This window comes from Lates calcarifer, linkage group LG15 (genome assembly GCF_001640805.2).
Source record: "Lates calcarifer isolate ASB-BC8 linkage group LG15, TLL_Latcal_v3, whole genome shotgun sequence".
Lineage (NCBI taxonomy): Eukaryota > Metazoa > Chordata > Actinopteri > Centropomidae > Lates > Lates calcarifer.
This window is the reverse complement of record NC_066847.1, coordinates 25,130,088-25,152,290: the sequence shown is the minus strand read 5'-3', so window position 1 is coordinate 25,152,290 and position 22,203 is coordinate 25,130,088. Positions and strand designations below refer to the sequence as shown.

The 22,203-nt window shown below is 39.3% G+C and overlaps 1 protein-coding gene across 4 annotated transcripts; it reads right to left on the bottom strand.

Moving 5' to 3' along the window:
• Positions 1-924: 924 nt before the first annotated feature.
• On the bottom strand, positions 925-6,996 carry nrsn1 (neurensin 1). 4 transcript variants are annotated; one of them, XM_018685457.2, is made up of 7 exons: positions 6,885-6,996; positions 3,399-3,517; positions 3,064-3,156; positions 2,778-2,896; positions 2,361-2,548; positions 2,051-2,187; positions 925-1,263 (listed from the first exon to the last, which is right to left on the bottom strand). In XM_018685457.2, the coding sequence occupies exons 2-6, from the start codon at positions 3,495-3,497 to the stop codon at positions 2,084-2,086; spliced, it is 603 nt and encodes a 200-aa protein (XP_018540973.1). In that variant the 5' UTR covers positions 3,498-3,517; positions 6,885-6,996; the 3' UTR covers positions 925-1,263; positions 2,051-2,083. The 4 variants fall into 4 exon arrangements, with proteins under 4 accessions (XP_018540973.1, XP_018540948.1, XP_018540955.1 ...); XM_018685432.2 differs by having other exon boundaries at positions 925-2,187; XM_018685439.2 differs by having other exon boundaries at positions 925-2,187; positions 3,399-3,514.
• Between the last annotated feature and the right edge of the window lie 15,207 nt (positions 6,997-22,203).

Here is a 22,203-nt window from a genome sequence, read left to right as displayed (position 1 = left end):
GTTTGTTTATAGCAGCTTGGTTTATTCCTCTTGTACTGTAGGTTTGCAGCTTAACAGTGGTTGAGCAAGTTTCTTGAAAAATGTCATAACTGATTATTAGTATGTTGTTCTTCATAGTTATAGCTACTACAGCTGTTTGTGTTGAATCTGAGACCGAATGTGTTGAGACGACATCACAGAATTCAGTAAAAGTAAAAGAAGAAATGCAATAAAGAGGAGAACCAAGGCTGTGAGAATGACTTAAAAGGTCAACTTACATGGACATAAACTGCACAGCAATTCACTATTTTATACATCAAGTATCCTGTGTTGATGCTGCATGGATTTGAAGAGAATACATTGTTTGGAAGAACCTGTTGCATTGATGCACATTAGGAGGCATGTAGCTTGATGTCACTTGGACAGTAACTACCACTGTAACACTGCTCTAACCAAGTACAGTATGTTGTAACTGTGTGTAATTCATTTAAAAAAAAAAAAAAAAGTAAAGTGGCATGGTCCCTATTCAAACATATATTTATGATCAATATAGACAAAAAGTTTTAAAAAGCAGCAACACATGACTGTTAACAGCTTATTGTGCTTGTAAGTTACAGTTACGGTATGTGAGCTTGAGCTTATGCCAAGCTTGTGTAAAATAAAAACCGTCTTGATGTAATGGCTGTTTCACATAGCGTGTAAGTGAATATGCAACTTGTAAAAAAAAAAATCTTTGATGATGCGCCATTTCACCATCACCACTGCTCAGCATCTGTGAATCCTCACAGACTGAAAACATTGAGCACTGTCAAACACATTGCAGCTGATGTGATTTCACTGGAGAGCTGAATGTGCTTTCTTCTTCCCTGTTACGCAACATATCTGTCATGTTGTTTGTCTCCCTTCATGCACCCTTGCAGCATCTCCATTCTAACATGCAGCACCTCTCTTTTTTTTCCAGCTCACGACTGCTAACTGACAACATCTGAGTTCGAAATGTTGCAAAAGTGTGCATATTTCAATGGATAGGTGTGTCTCTACAGAAATGATCAGTATAGGTATTGAAGTGTTTAGGGAAAACAACAACAACAAAAAAAAAAAAATCAAAGCTAGAGGGCATGATGAATGCTTTATTTATCTTATCTAGAAAGTAATCTGTTTGATTAAGTGACAGACTATGCTGTTCTGCATGTTCTGAATGGTTGGATGTACCTTTCATCAGTCTGTCTGCTCTCGTCTATCGATCCTGTCTGAGGATTTACTGAAGAAGATGAGGTCAGAGGCCTAACGAGACAGAAGAAAATGTCAGTGTGAAATCTGCCCTTAAGGTCTGTTCTCTTTGTGTTAAATTGTTCTGATGGTGTGCAAACTTCTGGCAACAAATCTGCTGAGACCTCTCTTGGCTTGCTGTTGCATGTAAACAGTTCTTACAAGAACCACATGTATTCATGTTGTGTGGTTGTCAGTGTAGGGATTAACAGCTGAACTGCATATACATATACACACAGTACACGCACAGTATTCTGTACATACAGACACTCATCCTCTGATGTCCTTTTAGACACTAGGCAGAGATAATGTTGTTGTGTTCAGTGCTTCATTTGATCATTTCTGTGGATGACACCCAATCACCAATCACTTCAATCACACTGCATCTGCTGCTGTACACCCTCCAGCAGTAATACCACCCTTTTATTTTAACAAAATGTGAATCCTCTCAACAGAGAAATGCTCTGTGGAAACCATGATGATATTGTTCAGCAGCTGTGTTCTATTGATTTGTTTCTGTGGTCTGTTTTCTGTGAAGGGCTCAAGACCTTGCATGTGCTTTGTTAGATTACTATGAATTTAAGAAAAAAATAAATAAAAAAATAACTTAAACTTTATTCAACTACATTAACTTTACACCTATATAACCTTAAAAATCAAGCCTTAATGTCAAATACAGCAAATAAAGATGAAGAATCAATACTATCAGTCATGTAAGCTGACCTTTCAAAAGAGAAAATGCACATGTTGATCGTGTACGCGCTCACACACATTCTGCCCTCCAATCAATCCTCATACACACTTTTATCACTTTATGCCTTCATCTGGACCTCTGTCAGGTTTCTGACTTTGTGGTCACTGGCTGGATGTTCTGGACTTTAGAAAGTGTGACTGGCACCTTTCCCTCTCCAGGGGTAGGTGCTCTCATTATGGGTGTACCTGTGAGAAAAGAAGTTGGTGTTATGTGGGGTATTAATACAAAACAATACAAGTACAGAATAATGGTTTTAAAAAATAACAGTTTCATTTACTCTGCTTACTGTTTCACAAATTTATTTTGAACATTTAATCCATATTGTCTTACAATGAGACAGAAGGGGGTGAAATCTCACCAACTGTTGCGTGCAGATCTGCCAACCTCTCCTTAAACTTCTGTTGCAGATACAATTCTTCTTTGGAATAGCTTTTGGCAAAGGCAGACAGCAGGAGGCCCACAGCCATAGAGGTGCCTCCCACACAGAACAGCACAGCACCAGTCAGCTTACAGACATCCAGGGCACGGTTGAAAGTAACGGCATGGCTGTCCAAGAAAAAAAGACAATTGGTTTAGGAAATTAATGAAAAGTGTATCATTAAGTTTTCATGTAACTGTGAAGTGGAAAATGTCTAAGCTCTGAGGCCAAAAAGCTACCTAGTGCAAAGTTACTCCAGTTCTGTTCTAGTTTAGGTGGAAATAACAACATTCACTCAGTCTGTGATCAAAGATTACAGCAATTTTCTACTATTAGTCGACTGTATTGATCATGTACCTGTCAACAAAAAGGAGATCATCTTCACCAAATGCCTCAATCCTGGCTGGAGTGGCGTAACCCACCAAAATAACAATGAGGCCTGCAAACAAGATCAGGGTGCCGAACGCGAGACAGACCTGGAGAGGAGGGGGAAAAAAAGGTCAGGATAGAGGAGAGACTGTGTTTCTGTGTATAACAAAACTCAAGACTTGCTCTGATCACAGATCACTGCTTGAAGTCTCTTGCAATTACAGTATGAGAATAAGAGCAGGTTTTGTTTGAGCAATCTGAAGGTTAACCTCACCTTCCAGAGTAAAGAGCTCCACCTGCTAGGCGATCTCTGAATCTGAAAATCTTCATCACGCTCCCAGATAGATGCTGTGCACTCCTCATAAAACTGGATGAAGGGATCAAAGAGAGATCCTTTTGTCACATTTCAAATATGGAAACTGAAACCCACCAGAGATCAAGATCTAAAACCCCAAGTTTCAAAAAGAAAAAGTCGAGCGATTACGATGTGAGACTGCGAAGATGAAGGGTATGTGATAGAGAATCGTTGATATTTGTAGAAGGATGCCCCATACTTGTCTTTCTTTTTCATGTGTGTATATATTTTATGCGTGTGTGTCTGTCTTGTACCTGGTGTAGGTAGGAGCGGACTCCATATTGCTGGTAGTTCCCGCTGACTTGAGCTTGCTCACCATACCCCGACCCACAGATCTCTGAGCAAGAAGTCATCCTTCACATCTGTCTACCTGCTTGAGATACACACACACACACACACACAAACACACATACACACACACACATATGCATGAATGCATGGCTGCACACTTGCTTCAAGAAACCACCCATGTAGTTTGTGGACAAGCTTTGCGTAAACATGTACATACACTGTACATTTAAACATTCACACATAGACAAGCGCGTATAGCCTCACACACGCAGTGCCAGAAAGTTATGTAACACTGTACTGAAGGCTAGGGTGGTTCAGTACATTGAGATTAATGATGCATTCTCCTTGTCTGCTATTATGAAATAAGCCATGAAACATTACATCGGCCTTCCTCTTGAGATTCAATCATGCGTCTGCTGGATACAGAGAGTGCTGACATACACAGAATGATCCCTTGTTTTCTTCTTTTCATATTATGCTCCATGTAAAAAAAAAATCATGCATCAAAACCCATTTCTTGCACCTGGCATCACAAATTAAAGCAATATATATATAGAATGTTGCAGTTTGCAAGCCTTTGTAGAAGATGCAAATCAAGGGCATGCTGTGTAAGGTTTATCATGCTTTTTGCTGTACAAGCCAGATCAGATACAAACTTTGCCATTTACAATCACACAACAAATGTAACAGCAAAAATAGCTACTGTAATTTATATGTTCTGAAATCATAAAACTGTTACTGTTAATGGGAAACTCATTTACCCAGATTTATTTGTTTTTACTAGACTAAAATATTTTACATAAAGCTCATTAAAGGAATGTATTTAAAGCTGTATATATATATTATATCATATATTACACCTGTTACAGTTTGTTTTGCTTCTTTAAAAGTAACTTGAATCCTGATTTATACACACACACACACACACACACACACACACACACACACTTGAAATTCCCTCACTATCCATCTCTGTTTCAGAGATCCAGAGACATTACACAGCTTGGCGCCTCTACACAAACACACATAACTATGTTTCAATTTTATGGCAGCTAGCACTAAATCTAAACTGCTGTTTCAGTTGTGCCACAAAAGAAATAGACTGGGGAACAAGAAGTGAGAAATAAAACATTGATCCTGGTGTTGGCAATATTTCTTCTAAATGCTAAAAGAACTAAAAAGGCAAGGTATACATCCCAGTAACACATTATTTTAGAATATATTATGGTTCCACAGCAGCAATTCTGTGCTCTCCTGACACATGTGACAAATGGAAAATAAAATCACCCTTGAAACAAAACCAGTGGCTTAACAGGCTTTCTGGTTCATCATGGGAGGTATGTAAATCAACTAGATAATGTTAAATAAGGTAGCGGTGGTTACATGCCTCTTGTGTCAGGCTTGAATCTCTAAGTACTTTCTGGTAAACTAATCAGGGAACAAGTTACAGAATAGTTTTCTAGGTAAGTATTAGAGTAAACAGTATCAGTGCAATTTCCTGATGCAAGGTGTGCAGTAATAATGCTAGATCAAAGAGTTTAGTGTCACATGAGAGGGAATTCGAGGGGCTTATTTACAAAAGAGCATCTTGAACCTCCAGACTGTATTGTCATTACACAACTCTGGTGTGCTTAAACTGTGGTTGAAAGGCAGTGTTTTGTAGGCCCCAGTATCAATTAATCCATAAAGGACATCACCACTGTCTTGCTCTGTTTTGCTTGCCATTTACAGCTCACATTACACAGTCGCATGTACCTTGTGATGCTTTATCCAAGTCAAGTCAGGTTTGTTTATAAAGCCCAAAATCACAAATTGCCCCCAAATGGGTTTGCAATCTGTACAGCATACACAACCCTCAATCCTTAGACCCTTGGGGAGGATAATTCTAATGTCAGCAGGACACAGCTAATATGTTGTCATATGTCTGAACATCCTCATAGATGTTCAGATTATATAGATTACAGATGCTCAGAAATGCATAGAGAAGACAGAGTGTCTCACTTCTGTAAATTACTAAACATGAATTCACATAGCGTACCATGGAAAATGACATATTTTCAGCCTGGTAACATAATATGACTGTGATGAGTGAAATGCTGCATTACGATGAAGCACACTGTTCCGTGGTACGTCAAGTTAATCATATTACTGTTTAATTTGTACCTGCTGAGGACTCTCATGAACATCTGGCTCGGCTGAGCAGATGTTGTGAAGTCTCTTTATACCCACATCTGCATATGTCTGAGAAAGTTTAAATATTCATCATCCTGCCAAGTGATCAAAAATGAAAATGTGGAAATATGAGAGATTGCTGATCATGAACTGCAATTATTGTCCTAATTTCTTAAACCTGGCTGGTTTTTCATCATCATATTTTTCATTCTCAGTATCAAGTTTTTGAAACATTACATTGGCTTTGAATAGTGCCCTTGACCTTAGGAGGCCCCAGGAAATAGACATACAGCAGATGTAAAAGGTTAAAGCTGAAGTACACATAGGGATATTTGGTTTACTGAATGAGATAATTTCGCCACTGTATGAACAGTGGCGAAATTAAAACAATACTACCAAGACGAGTCAAATATAAATGTCAAATAAGCTAACAGCTCACAGCTAAGGTCATTTTCGCTCTTAGCCAGGTGCATTCTCTTGTGTTTGACCCCCCTTCGTAACACATTACAAGCTGCTACTGAAACAAAACTAAACCAGCCACATCAACCGAACTACAGAAACCTCGACCTCTCTTGACCTACATCAAACTAGATTTTGATAAATAAAACCAGAACACGCCAGTACAATCGTCAAAATGAGCATGCATACGCTCGAAAAGGTCCCTACAATGTGTTCTCTCCTGGAACTGGTCGTGGTGCTGAACGCCATTATTTCCATCCAGCCCTCATCCCAGCAGGAAAACACACAGACGTAACATGTGACGCCAGTCTGAAAACAGACCTCATCCATTCGTCCTCCCCCACCATGAGACGCGAACAGACACACAGCACGTTTTCAAATAAACTTACAAGAGGTGGACTTTAGATGCGTTAAAGCATCTTGACTTAATCAGGTCAGCTGACGTCATGACCACCTGAAAAAACAATTCAATCTCCGAGAGAAAAGAGACACATCTACAGGTACAAGCACTGGGATTAAGTTGTATTCCATTAGGATTGATCAGGATACCAACGCCCGACACGCTTATAAATTGATATAGAAAGCATCGTTTAAGGTAAAAGACGACAAGTTTAAAACAGACAGATGTTCGACGTTATCCCCACACGGAAGCTACTTCCAGATGTGCAAGCTGATATCATGTGCACGGATGACACCGCTGAAAGAGATCTTTGCAGGAAATTTGAACCCTTTATATGTTATTTACAAGCGCAACAATCAAAGGTAGCCACCGTAGCGTCAGAAATATTATGTTAAAAATCATTAAAATCGTCATTTACCTGTCATTACCAGCTCGGAGAGTGATCACTCGCTGCTGTTCCCTCAGCCGGGTCCCATCACTCTACGGTCACCTCTCTCTCTCTCTCTCTCTCTCTCCCTCTCTCTCTCCCTCTCTTTCCATCGATGATTCAGATTTTCACGCTGTCTACTGCGCAAGCGTCACATCCATGACAATATATTATGATTCAATGGCGAATATAAATAACCAGGCAGCAGGGCTGGAAGGACTAGCTGAGCAGAAGGGCATTCATTCAAGATTCAACATTCATTGATGGATGAATGAATTTATGGATGGCTAAAATGAGATAGATAGATAGATAGATAGATAGATAGATAGATAGATAGATAGATAGATAGATAGATAGATAGATCAGTGAGATGTCATACATATAGAGCTGCAAATTAAGACCTACAGTGAACAAAGTCAGAGGAGAAACAAAGTGAAGGTGGTGGAAAGGCATCTGAGTCATGCATCCAAAACCACAACAGGTACACAACAGTGTACAACATACACACATACATACTCTCTCACACACATACACGGCATTTTCCTGAATTCCAGTCACATTCCAGTCTATTTTTAGCACTGTGAATGACGTATACTATTGAAGCAAGTGTTAGTCACCATCCCAGTGCTCCTCTTGACGAAGGTATGACCTAAAGAGACAAACCGCATCACGACTCAGATATAAAATCCCTGTTCAATAAAGAATGAGAATGAGTCTGCTGCTCCAGCAAAATTATTTTCATGATTTATTCATTAAGAGTCAGTACTTCAAACTGAGAGAAACTTTTTTTTTAACTTCTCAGTTTTTTAAGTATTAAGATTTTCTTTAAGAACTTCAGCATCACATGTTAACAAAATTAATTTCCTCTCAACATTGATAGTGGCCAACCATCAGGATTTAGATACATAGTGCATTAGTTTTAAACTGCCACATCATTTCACAATTTCAGGAGAAAAAAAAAATCATTTTAGGCTATGCAAAGACACATTGTGGAAAAAACACCCAATGGAATTTACTAGTCAGATCAGTTTTATTAATTGTTTGACGCTATTCTCAGGAATATATTGTCTTCTTCTGAATTTAAGTTACTTAAATAGGGCTAGGATTAATTATTACTCCCATCACACTTCCTCTCTGAGGGTTTGACAGTGTGTGTAACAGTTAAAATGAGTGATTTCCACTTGCACCTAAGCAACGTCAACCAACATTTATACATTTTCGATGGCTGTTCGAGGGAGGAATTATTCCTGCATGACAGATCTGCAACCATCAACCGATTAGTGAAGTGACTTTTTACTTGGTCAGTGTAGGAGGAATTTCAGTCAGCAAGGTGAGGACAGTCAAACCAGGCAAACACTATTAAGAGGGCTAACAGGAGGTGGCAGAGCAAAACATAGGCTGGACCAGAAAGACTGAGACAATCTGGCGGAAACTCACTGTTATCCACCCTCTTTATATGTGGAGGCTTGTGTGTGATAGCAGATGACTGAGTCAGATGATGTGCTGAGGTTAGAAACTCAAGACTGACAGCTGCTGGGCAGGTGTGAAATGGCAGGCAAATCAGGAGAGGTTATCACGCACAAAACATTAGCTGAACCACAGGAAGGAAAGGGAAGAGAGAAAGAGATACAGTTGGTGCAGCTGTCGCCATGACAATGATCTTCAGGATATTTCTGAGGTGAGATGTTGTCATGTCTCAAAGGAGACGCTGTGTTACATCACGCTTCAAATGAGCATTTAATCTGATCTGTGTGAGGACAGGAGCAGCAACATGTTGTGTTGCTCGTAAAGCTGTTTAGTATGCACTTGAGATTAAGTGAAAATGATGTCATTATATATTTTGGGTATATTAGATATGAGTATAAGAATTTGCAGACAAATGTATGACAGCTTTGGCCTTTCATTGTGTTAGAATAGAGTTAGACAAATGGCGAGTGTACAGATACAGATGATGATGTGATAAGGACTGGGGACCCAATCTAGAGTGTATCCCCACCTTTTATCTGATGTATGTTGTCACAGGCCCTAGATCTGCATGATCACTAACAACAGGATTAATAACAAAACAATAAAGAAATGATCTGCACATTTGGTGTTAAATCAGAATAAACCTATTTGAGACAAGAGCCTATAACAGCTTTCAAACCTTGGGTATGTTGTTTCTTGAGTAGTTTTAAAGTAAATTTTCTGACAGCCAAGTGTATCTCTTGCAGCATTCAGTTAACCAACAATTGCAAACACATTGCATGCAATCCTATGTTAAAACACAAAAAGTTGTGCTTGAACATATTGCATGTGATTGCAGCATATTCATAGTTGTTTGCATTTGTTTGGTGCCAAATCAACTAAGTGAGACAAAAAGGAAACTAAAAAACATAGGTCCGTTTAGTGTAAATAATTTTCTTAATTGCACCATTGGCCATGCTTTTAAAAATAAGTTGTAAAGCATTCCTTGAAGCACAATTCTTCATATACAGTAGATTAAGGGCATGTGTTTAAATTACCTCAAATAGTAGTGACTTTGTTTGCGAGAACTGCCTTCAGATTAGAGGAACTAATGGCCCTTTACATCCTATTTTTTTTTAAGATAAATTAGATGCAATTGAGTATAAGAAATGAAGGCTTGTGGATGGCCTATGTTTAATAATAGGTGAGTCCATACCTATTTATTATCTGTTAACAAAATAATCTGTACTTCCACATCACAAAATGATTTGTGCATGTGCTATCACATTGCAGCATACTAATGCACTTTTGTTTGGAAGAAAATGTTCTGTTATCTCTCTCTCTCTCCCACTCTGTGAACAAGCAGAGCATCTCCTAGCAGAGAGAGGTGGTTTCTATGGCAACATGGAAAGGTCACCTTCAGGAAGTTCTCTGTGAGCGTGTGCAGACTGCCAGTTGGATAATCAGGCTTCCTGTAATGACTGATAACAGACCACAGCTCATTAGAGAGAAAGAGAGAGACAGGGTGGGTGTGGGTGGGTGGGTGGGGATTGGGATAGATAATTACTTATAGTGCAAAGAAACAATAGAGCATTTATACAAATGGTATGCCACACATACACACTGTACATGTGTTATGTGAATGTCTTTGGCTCACAAGCTGTTCCCCTATGCAACACAGTTAATGTGAAATGCCATGCAAGATTTTTGCTTCATTCATACGGGGCATTTGGCACAAAGCAGCCAGACAGGACTCTAACTCTGAACTGTTCACTGTTCCCTCTGATTCAGAAGCATGGTGACACTGTAGGCAAGTAGATAGTTAATAGTTTAGTTAATAATTTAAATAAAAAATATCTGACAATTTAATCTGAAAAGAATGTCTGGTCTGTCTTACAAAATGTCTTAAATATCTTACAGTGTCTACCTCCTCCATAAATATTTTTTTGTACAGCTTTGTGTTTATTTAATTATTACTACTTAAGAAGTGTAATGCCGGTTCCCATATGCATATGTGATATGTTTTTTTTTTTTTTTTCATTACTGTTATGGAATGGGATATGGTTTAATCCAAACTTGTAGTCATTTTATTATTTGCCGTAAGCTACCATTTGGATTGAGTATGGGCATGTTTCCTCTGATTATGCGTGTATTTTTCCCCCGTGCTTGTAGGTAACACATTTCAAACTGGTGTATTTCCGATGAATGCGTCTGTTGTGCAAAAAAGCGTGCATCGGGGCAATTGTCGTAAGCCTCCTACAGCTTTGCAAATAAAGGTGATTTTTACATGAATCACTCCAGCCACCTGTTCCTACCTCTGACTTAAAGTAGGTACCAATTGTAGCCGCTAGGGGAGGCTACTAAACCGTATGCATCATCCGGGCAACTTGCCAGCTGATCTTACCCCGGAACCTCCGTATACAGTCGCACATGAGGTTAACGTTAAATTTACCTGCAGTTAAGGCTACTGTCTTAAGAAAAAACTGAGGAATATGTATGTGAAAAAAGCTAAATGCGATGGCGGCTTATACCGTGGTGAATTTTGAGGAGGGACCACTATGGTATTTTATCGTATTTTAACCTGTGGCTGTACCGAACCGGAGTAAAAAGACGAGGAGCTAATCCATTAGGCAGCTAAGACGACGACCCTGCTGAAAGACAACTTACCTCGCAAACGCAACGGTGTTCTTGCGGTTACTGCTCTCCACTGCTGACTAAGAAAGAAAACTTGCTGATTCCAGACAGAAATAATTCCAGGAGAAATGGATCATTCCACGGATGATAGTAATTCCAGCAACACTGTCCTCTTGGAGACTTTGCATTCCCAAAAACTGACTGAAGAAAAGACGCAGGCCAGCAGGACAAATGCAGCAGCTTATGACAAGGTAAGGTTACAACAAACACTGTCAGGAATCACTGTGTGTGTGCGCGTGTGTGTCCCATAAGCAATAAACAGTAGCGTATTGTTATATTTCTGGACGCACAATGAGCCGAAATTACAGTGGAAGCTGAGAGGAAATGGTCACAATTGTACTGGATGATAAGCCAGAGGTTAAGAAAATAAATAAAAAGTAAAGAGAGTGTGACATCTCAGAACAGTGTTAGGAAGGGGGGTCTGCCAGTTGGTGGCCGTTCCTAGCAGATAATTAGCTCTGGTCAGATTCTGAATCATGAGTTGGGAATAATAATTTAAAAAAATCACATTTATTTGGAAAGTTTTTTACCCTATTAACCCATATGACTTCAATCCCTGTATGCTAAATTATCTTACAGATGATTACATTTGTGACTCCTCTGAAAACTGCAGGAAAAAAGAACACTTAATCACTAGACCTTCAAAAAAAATCACAGGCTCAAGCTACATTGGGACAGATTTGGGTGAAGCATTTAAAGCCTCATATTTCATCGCAAACCATTCATCTCATATTGTAGTATTTGTGTAAGTCTGTACAAGTGTACAGCCTACTACTTATGAAACCTTATCTTTTGTTGTGCAGTGCGACTAGTCTAAACCACATTGTACTCATTGAGTGGAATCTTTGTGTCATGAAGACTATGGATATTTACATGTGATTGTAATATTGCTTACTCTTTGTCCCCTGTTCTTTGAAAACTGTCCTGTTATGATTATGTATTCTCTGATAATGGAGCCAATAAGCACAGTATTATGCTGGGGTGTTATCAGGGATGTTGCTATAAATTAGATTAAATCATAGTAAATCATTCAAGCAGCTCAACACAGCTGCACATTATTTGCTATTTGTGTACCACTATAAATACCAGTAGGAGAGTCAAGAATGACTTGCTACTAACAAGGCTGACATCTGCTGGACATAATGGGTTCTGCACCAACAGTAAATACATGCTGTGTAGATATGTTAAGTCACATCATCATTCTATTATATTGTCAGTACTTTGTCCAGTTTTTACCTGTTGTATTGTCTGCAATGTTTGCATTTAATGATTTCAAAATCTAGTTGTGTTGCTGTCAAAACTCAACTCGTCAAACATTTTTTGCAAAGCACAGTAATAAAATCAACTTAGTAAGTAGAGCTTTTGTCCTTAAGGCCAAGGCTTTTGCTGTAGCTTTTTGAAACTAATTTCACATATTTTTTCCCTTTTTATATTATAACAAGAATGAAATGTTTTAATTACCAAGTTTCACAGTGTTCTGTCATTTCTCAAATGAGACTAAAACAGATTTTGCTTTTCTAGATATGATTTTGGCTGCTTTGCTTTAGCCCCCCTCCAAGCTGTTATATTGTATGATAGATGAGAGGGAGGAAAAGCAGACCTATCCATCTCAGGAACCTTAGCCTTGGTGTTTCTGTTGATTCTTCATCTTATTGATTCTTCTGTCACTCTCCCATACCAGAGCTGGAAGCTTAGACTTTCCACTTGGACCATGTTGTATTTCATAAACCACTGACTGGAGGGGGCAAAAAAGTTGTTGCTCCAGTGGAGGTGATCTTTCTTTGTGGAACAAAGCTGTCAAAGTTATCGCTGTACAGACATTAAACTGTATCAACATTTACAGTCTCAAAGAATGGTGGTATATGTGAGAAAACAACGAACATCTATAGTGCAATTTAAAGAGGTCAGCTTGGGTAATATTAATTGGTTTAGATTAATCTTTATCTTTGTCATATGCCCTTTTTTAAAATAATGGAGACATCAAGCATACAGATAACTGTTATGCAAATTTAATTGTAATCCTACCACATGCTCCCCCATCATTAATGATAGCCATACAATAAGGCTGTGGCCAAAGGCTATCTGTTTTACTTGGTCTTCAACAAATCTAGTTATGAGAACACATCGCTTATGTTTCCTGTAATCATTTATTAGCAAACTGAGACGCTTCAGGCAGGATACAGAGAATCAGGTTAGGATGGTAAAGCCACAGTTGGGGATTTCTAAACAAATCAGTCACAAATATCCGAAGAAAGGGGTAGGGCTATATGGGCAAAATGTAATTTTACAATATTTTTCTTTATTATGAAAGTATAACAGCATTAGTCTCTTAGACCTCCAATACAAATTAAACTTACATCTTTTTTGTTATATAATTGTTTTGTTACAGTTTATATTGATATAGATTTTTTAAGACAGCAGGAGTGGAAGTGGAAGGCATGAGTAAGTAATTAGGTTAAGAAAATATATGTATAAATAAATCATATATTTATTCTCTTATAACATTGATTTCAGGTTACACAGCCATCAAGGTTTAAACTTAAGTAAAGTTATGCAAGAATGAAAAAGAAATGTTTCTATTTGAAATAAATTGTAAGTGTACAGGTATTAATCATACATCATACATAAATAATGGCAAGTGATTTGTTTAAGCTTTGTGACAACTTTTTACCTACAGGCCTCACCGCACACACACTCAGCACAGACACACACATACACAGTTTCTGGGGCTATAGCCCAGTGCTCCTCTGTGATCCTCCGCTACCCCCATATTTTAATTGTACCATTTCAAACATTTGTGCTGAGTGGCCATCAGTCACTGGTCTACCGGGGGTTGATGTATGGGTCTTAGCTGTAATAGTCTCTGCTTTGCTCTCCAGGCACAACATCACTTATGAGAGACACACTTAACAGCAATTAATCATGCCGGATCACACCCCTCAGACTCTCACACACACTCACCTCTTCCTATTGTGTGTTTCAAGACACTTAGATGAACAGTGCCAAAACAAAGCAGAGAATTTGGGTTAGGATGGTTTTCCATGCGTTAAGTGGTCTTTATGTTAAATTAGAGTTGGTTGGAATTTAGAAAGAGTTTGTTGTATTAGTAATTAGTGTATTAGTAAGGTTAGACTCTGGGGATCTCTCCATCTCTGCCTATAACTACAGAATCTGTAAGGAAACAGTGTTTTCTCAAGATTTAAGATTCATGGGTTCATAGTTTGCAGTATTTATGGCCTTTACTGGCATTCACTTTGCTTTCACCGTGTAAAATGCAGACCCTCCTGTGCCAACACTCCATTTTTCACTCAGTTTTAGTGAAAGAGCGCTTAAAAGTCTAACTTGAGCTGGTGTGTGCCACCTTGCACCTGCCCCTCGCAGTGGATGGGGTGGGGTTAGGTCCAGCTGGATTTTAACATGACACACACACACACACACAGACACACACACACACACTGCAGTACCTCTCCATCTACAGTACTGCTCTTTTTGTATTCTGTAGTTCCATCTGCCGTTCAGTTTACTCTCCTCCTCAGCCCCCTCTTCTCCTCTTCCTTTCTGTTTCTCCCCGTGTCTGTAATTGGCTATTTAAATGAAAAAGCCTCAAATTGGAGGATTCGAGGTGCCTGTCTCTCTCTTTCACTCTGTCTCTATGCGTGTGTGAAATAGAGTAAGAGAGAGAGAGAGAGAGAGCGAGAGAGTGAGAGAGTCCCATGGTGAAATGGCAGACAATCTCCAAGGGATGTCCTTAAGAACAAAAGCATCTGGGAGAGGCCTCCTTTACACTCTCTGTTACCGTGGTTACAGACTGGCAGCTTGTGTGTTTGTATAGTATGTCAGTCTGTAATGTAAGTATTTATTATCTTGTGCAGTTGAAATATCCTGATTGAAAAATCCCTTGGTTTTAAATTTCATGACAAAAAATGTTTTTAATGGACAGATGAGGTGGAAAATCACAGTTATGGCAAACAGTGGTATACAGTATGATATATAGGTTAGGGTAAAGGTAATAATTATTTTGGGGTGAATCAGGATTTGATTAGAACAAATGTTAGTTGATGGACGTTTCTGCCGGAGTGTATATTTGTGTGTCAGTGTGCATGAAAGTGTGTGTGTACATGTGTATAGACAGGCCGGCTGGCAAGCAACTGTCACCACGTGGCAACAGCCAACCACGCTTCACTTCTGGCCGTGCCAAGCTCTCCAATTACAGAAGCCAGCTCTGCCAAAACCCCCCTCTTTTCCTCTCAAAAGATGGGATGACTGGGCTGCATCCTCTGACACACACACACACACGCCTCTCTCCCCTTCTCTCTTCTCGTGGTGCACCTGCCTCCCTGCTCTCCAGGCCAGCTCAACTCCTATCAAAGGAGCTGAGCTCTTTTCTTCCAGAAAGCTAATCCAACACCTGTCTCCAGGCTTTATACTGGGAATAGAGGACTGTGTGAGTGTGAATGCATGAGTACAGTGTGTGTATGGGGGAGAGAGTGCAATGAAGGGAGTGTGTTTTTCAGAAAAGGAGACAGTTTGTGTTTTTGTGAGATCAAGAGCAAAAATAAAGAAATAGTGTGTGCGTGGCTCCTTTGTGTGAGGATTTGAGAATGGACATATGGAGACCACAAGGCAGACTGTATTCTTTTCAGTGGCAATGGAGTATCAAAGGACATTTTGGGAATAGATGGGGTTTTATTTTGCAGGGGGGTCAGATTAGTTGCAACACAAAGATCAAGAGAGCATTCATTGTACTATGAATGCTACCCACTGTAACTGTTGAATGTCTGTTTTTTGGCAGCAACTGAAGAAATACAGTATATGTCCCAGACACATTATGCAACAAATAATGTTACACAAAAGGCATTTAACACTGCATACAAAAAGAGCAGACTTTAACTTGTGCAGTCCTAACATCTCTATTTAAGGGGATTTACTCGTCACATGAGGGCTGTTTAGTTAACATTCAGTTCAGGTTTTTTCATGACTTTTTAGCTCTGGGCCCATTTCTGGGGACTCAACAGTAATGCACCCTGAGTCGAAGAGACCTAGAAACCATGATGGTTAAGTGATGCATACTGCTCTGTGTACAGAACATGGAAGGTGTTCTGGTCTTGTTGCTCTATTTAGAAACACGGGGAGCCATTGAAATATTTTTGCCATTTTTTACAGACTTTAATTTAACAGGACGACTCACATCAGGCCCTCTGAAGATTCGCCTCCAGCAGCAGGGGTCTCTCAAATTGGAAATTGGAGGTAAAATAAATCTAAGATTGCTTCCCTCCCTGTAGAGTCCCGAAAATGGCTGCAGGGGAGATATTAAAAGAGAGGGCTGAGAAGGAGAGTTAGATGGATAGAAGATGGGGGCAAGGGAGAAAAAAGGGAGAGGGAGAGGGAGCAAGTAGGAAAGAAAGAGCGAGAAAGGAAATAAACAGAGAAGGTAAGAGAAAAATGGAGTGAAGTGTAGAGAGAAGGAGAGAGAGAGAGAGTTAATGGAGCTTTATTCACTTTAGCCATCGGGGCCTGAAATAGTCATTTTAGCAGAAAAGGGCTCTGAAATCTCTGATGTGTGTGCGTCTGTGTGCGTGTGTTTGCCTGTCAGTGAACATGCATAGGTCTTGGTGCATGTCTGTACTTGTAGATGTGTCATGGATTTCACATGCATGTGAGCATGTATATACATGGATTTACACTTTGTTAAATATTCCATCAGTCATCAGAGGAGGGCAGTGATTGGATATGTCTAACCGTGGCACACCAGAGTCACATGTACACGTGTCACCGAAAATGAAACAAGCTCTGTTTGAATCAGTCTTGCCAACGTGGGAGCAGCTGAACGGTCACACTACACACACATGAACACAGCAGCACTGACAGTTTTTCTTTGCCTAGACATGTACTTACATGAAAAGTACTAGTTAGATTATAATCTAAATGTGTTACTGGGTCAAGTCTCAGAGATAGCAAGATGCATGTCCAATCGATTGGCCACAAGAATGGAAGATAAACTCAGCCATGTGATTCAAAATTATATTGTCTATGGGTTGTCAGATCTTAAAGCTCTGATATTTATGGAACCCTTGCATGCAAATTTGCCAAGGATTTTGGTTAACATCTGACATAAAACATGGTTAATATAACATTCAGGTTTGTAATAGCCATAAGGCACATTAAAAAATACATCAAAATTTGTGACCATTTTGAATGCTTAAAATGGTAATTAGACCTCTCTCAGACTGGATCATTAATGTGTTATGGCTAAAACCAAAATTTGCAGTCTATCTAAATAGCTCAGCACATATCATCCAATCTGGCTGATTACTCCGCTCCCAACCTGGACAAACTGCTAGGTTTTGTTGAACAGGTGCATTCATGTGTTGTTCACACAACAATTGACTGACTTCCCACTAGTCCAAAAAGACAGAATAGAAATAATAGCTATAATAGAAACAGAAATTTAGACAGAAATAGGAGAGAGTAGGCTTCAGTGGGTGAGTAAGTACAAACAAGACATTAACTGATTAATTGTTTTACTTAAATCATTAATGCCATCAACTCCTGGGGACCACAAGAGACTGGGTTGCTGATTAATGTACATTTATTGCCAGCATTCGTGCTCCAGAGAGGACAAACCCTTCCAGTTTTAACAAGCCCATGGCCTTTCCACCAAAGCCACCCCCAGGACAAACTTTGGAGCTTACTATTTCTCAGATTTTAACAAAATCAAAACTACATGCTTTTTGTCCTCATTTGAAACTTTTAATTTTATGGGGTATAAGTAACACAGTAGCATATAGGTTCCATAAGCCTAACATGATGAGTTTAGTCATCATTTTATGTACTTCCCATGCAGTCCTCTAAGGAACTCTATGAACTTAAAGGTAGTGATACATGGGCAAAAGAAAGAGGGAAGGTAAACATAAAGACATGTCGTTGCTGCAAACAACCAATGCTTCATTCTGATATGGACGTTTTCCTTCAAATGAGCTGTGTTGGCATTACAGTATGTCTATCCAGGAAAAAAAATGAGTCATAAGAAAATAACGTTCAGCAAATAAAGTTAAATCTGCATTGCTCTAAGTCGTGCCTGCATCATTGCATCATTTCATGGTATGTATACTTAGTAAAATGGATTCTTCGTGAGGCCAGTATTTTGCATTTTAATCCATCTAAATACATGGGCACAGTGCTGAATTTTAATGTCTGTCCCACTGTGTCAAATAACACTGTCACGAGCCAGAGAGTAAATTTTTCATACGGAACAATAGCTAATCTAAATGCGTTAGTGTTAATGAAGCAACACCTTTGCCTTGATGACATAAAGATATATTCAGGCATAAATGACCTTGCGCCCCAGCTCTAAATATGTATTTTTGCCAATTGTTGCTTAGCATCTGATTAACCAGAAACCCGCTAGCGCTGATACTCCCATCCTTCTGTCACATATTCACATGCAAACATTAACCCCTTCCTCCATAAACTGAACACACTTCTGGTCTCTTTTACCTCCTTCCATGCACATAAACATGTGCCCCATACCCATACACACTGTACCAATGTTTACCCCTTGCCTCAACACACACACACACAGTCGCATTTTGCTGAGTGCCTTAGAGGTAATTTATACTCACTTTTCCATTGCAATGAGATTATAACTGTGTCATTCGGTACTGGCTAAGCAGAGCTGGTGTAACTGGAAGCATGATGAAAAAGGACAACTGGGTCTTTTCTCACTCTCAAGCTCAGACACACACACATACACACCAGCCAGGCTGTTAAACTCATATCAGCAGAGGCTCACTGGATTAGCATATCTGGGTGAGATAAAGAAGCAGACGATGGTTACTTAACTTTGACTTAATGTCCCCCATCTGCCTCTTTCTATCTCTTGCTCCTGCTGTCTGGCTGTCTTTGTCATTCTGTCTTTCTGTATAACCGAATGGTTTTTTATTCTTTCCAGTGCTGATCCTGTCCCATTTTTTGACTAATTGTCTTAGTGTCTGTCTTTCTCTCCGTTTCTCTCTGAGTGCCGCTCTGTTTCTCTCTTGCTCTTCTTCTCGTGCTCTCCTTCCCTGCTTTTGGCAGCTGATGACATCAATGAAAGAACATTCATATGACAATAAATTTCTTATCATATTGCATCCACCATGAGGTTGGGGATTATCTGTTTGTGCATTAAACTGGTCTGTCTCTCAGTGCACACCACTGACACTGTAAATCAAGGACATCTACCAAAAAGTAAATTTATAAGGTCCACCTGCACACAGACAAATATAAAACATTCCAAAAAACATAGGTGCAACAAAGAACATATTTGCAATAAACACAAATGTGCAACACACACAGATACAAGGATAAACAAAGTTTATACCCCAAGAAATGTCACTCAAGAAATGTCACGGGTATGTACATGAGATAGACGACCATGACATTTTATTCCCGTATTTTGGAATTTTGGATTATACAGATAAGGATGAGATGGAAAAACGTTGCATGGTGTCTACCCAGCATATCAGTGTGGTTTAAATGGGATATTCCTTACACCCCTAGTTTCCATGCATATATAAAATAGCAATTGCTTTTCTGAAGTTAGAGTATATGCTGCATTTTTTGCCAACATGGAGCACTGCAATGGTTTAATCTATATTACTTTTATTTCAGTTATATACAAATGAATAGTTTATAGAAATATGACAGTTGAAATAAATGAAATGAAATAAACACATTAATTCTAATTTTTGCAATAGTAGCCATCATCCTTATCAGGCATTTATTTGCTGTACTGTGACACTGCACCTCAACCTATTCTAATATGACAAAATTGCATATTGGAAAAACTCTCAATGATATGCTTGGAGTCTTTCATCTTTTGAAAGATGATATTTAGTGAATTTACTGTAGCAGTATTCACTGGTAGATGTACTAGAGATTGGCACTTCTTTAGTACTGTATGGAGTAGTTTCATACATTTGTTTGGGTACAAATGGTACCAGCTTCCATTGTGTTTGTGAATCAATGTGCCCATCTTTATAACGGGTGGTCTGTGTGTCATTATGAGTTCAGTTAAATTAGATCACGTCCATCACAGCTTAATAAAATATTGGTATTTGAAAGTCTAAGCCAGAATAGAGTTAACCTTCCCTGATTGTCTGATTTGAACAGACTTTGTTCTGTATTAGAGCTGGACATTACCAATCACCAATGATAATGAAAGCAGCCCACATTACATTCCACAATTTAGCCTCTTGTCCAATCTGAATAACAGTGATCCGTGGACATGAATGTCCCATTTGAATCAATTGCAGTTCAAAATGTCACAGCCATACATAATCATAAGATTGCCACAGGAATGATGGTTAAGAAAGCAACTGCACTGAAACCTATGAATCTCTATTTTGGAGTAAGTTAGTGTTTTCATTTGTCAGAGGCTAATGGTGCTATTAGGCAGCTCATTGGCATTTGTTGCCCCTCAGAATGAATTCATACACAGGACTATTCATCCCAAAAGAGGACTCACTTGTACAGGAACCCACACAAAACATATACAGACACAATTACAGTCAGTAATACATTTGGCTGTACTCTGTAGGCATAATGATAATTTATTCAGTTCACTGTCACCTGTCAGTGTAATTGAGGTTTGCTTGCTACTGACCACCCATAACATCTGTCTGACAGAATCCCGAGGGTATGATGGTGATTGTGGATGCCGCTAGATACACTAATTCAAATAGATAGTTACTTATTAAGAAGGGTAGACAGGCATGTTCTGTACATGCATATAAGAATATGTTTCCAGGCACACATTGATGACTTTGGCTCCTGCAATGATACAATAATCTTGCTGGATGGCTGCAGAGTAAAATATGCGTGCATGCAAACATGATTACATCAACAAAACTGTACACAGTTACACATACATACGCACACCTATGCGGACACACAGAGAAACAATGATGAATTTGATCATTCAGTTGGACAGCTGCACACTGACACAAACATACATTGACATACTTTATGCAGATGCATAAAAAACAGTTTTATTCACTGTCACATGCACTCATACAGTATAAACATGGCAGCTTCCATGGGAACAAGGACAGCGGCATTGTTGACAATCTGAAAAGATCTACAGTAATCTAACCAATGATGTAATTCCCAGTGGAGTAATGCAAAATGGAAAGCTCTGCATTAAGGGCATGTTGTGGTGGAACTCATTCTTTAAATTGATTTGCAATTATCTTTAATAATAGATAAATATGCTTAAAAATAAGTATAGCTCCACCTGTCTTACCAGCTCTCACTGAAAACCTGTGTCATGTCTTCTCTTGTCTTAACAGCTCTTACTTCCTTTCTTGGCTCCTCTCCTCTTCCTTTTCTCCAGTTTCAAGATACCTATCTTTCTTGTCTCCATCTCCTCCATTTCTTCCTTTCCGTCTCACTCCTTCTCTCTCCCCTCTCTAATTTACCTCAATGACAGATCCCCCACCTGCTTCAGATAATAAGATACTCCCACTGGCCTGAGAGACTCATTCCCCCAGCATCCATCACTCCCAGACTCACATTACTGCCCTTTACAAGCACCAGGATGTTTTTCTCCTTAATTGTAGCCGTATACATACCTCACCCCCCCACCCCCCACCCCCCTGTAATAATAAATGGTCTTGTCCTCCATTATGGCCATTAGGGAACTCACACTGAGAGTAGCATGCTGCCCACAGTGAAGAGGGCTTGTTTGAAGTTGGGTGTCGTAGCCAAGGAGAGGAAGAATGTCCCTGTGTTCTGGAAACACATGTTAACACATTCAGTGTCTCGACTAGGAAGGTGCTGCAGAAATGGTCTTACTCTCCCCCTCAGTTTCTCTCTCACTCGGTCTCTTTCTCACTGTTCCAGACAAACACACAAGTAAATAGAAACACCAGGTTGGGCAGGAGAAGAGCAAAGGAAAGACTGAGGCTCCAGGGATTTTGCAACATTATGTGGCTGCAACCAGATGTCTCAGACAGCAAGCCAATTTCTATCCACAGTACCGCCTTGGGCCAGAAGATGGCAGTATGTTCCCATTATATTGCAAACACAATGCCTTATATTATATTGTAGTCATGAAAAGGCAGGATGCTTCACAAAAAAAAAAAAAAAAAGAATATTCAAAATTAGATGCACCAAAAGGCTTCAATGA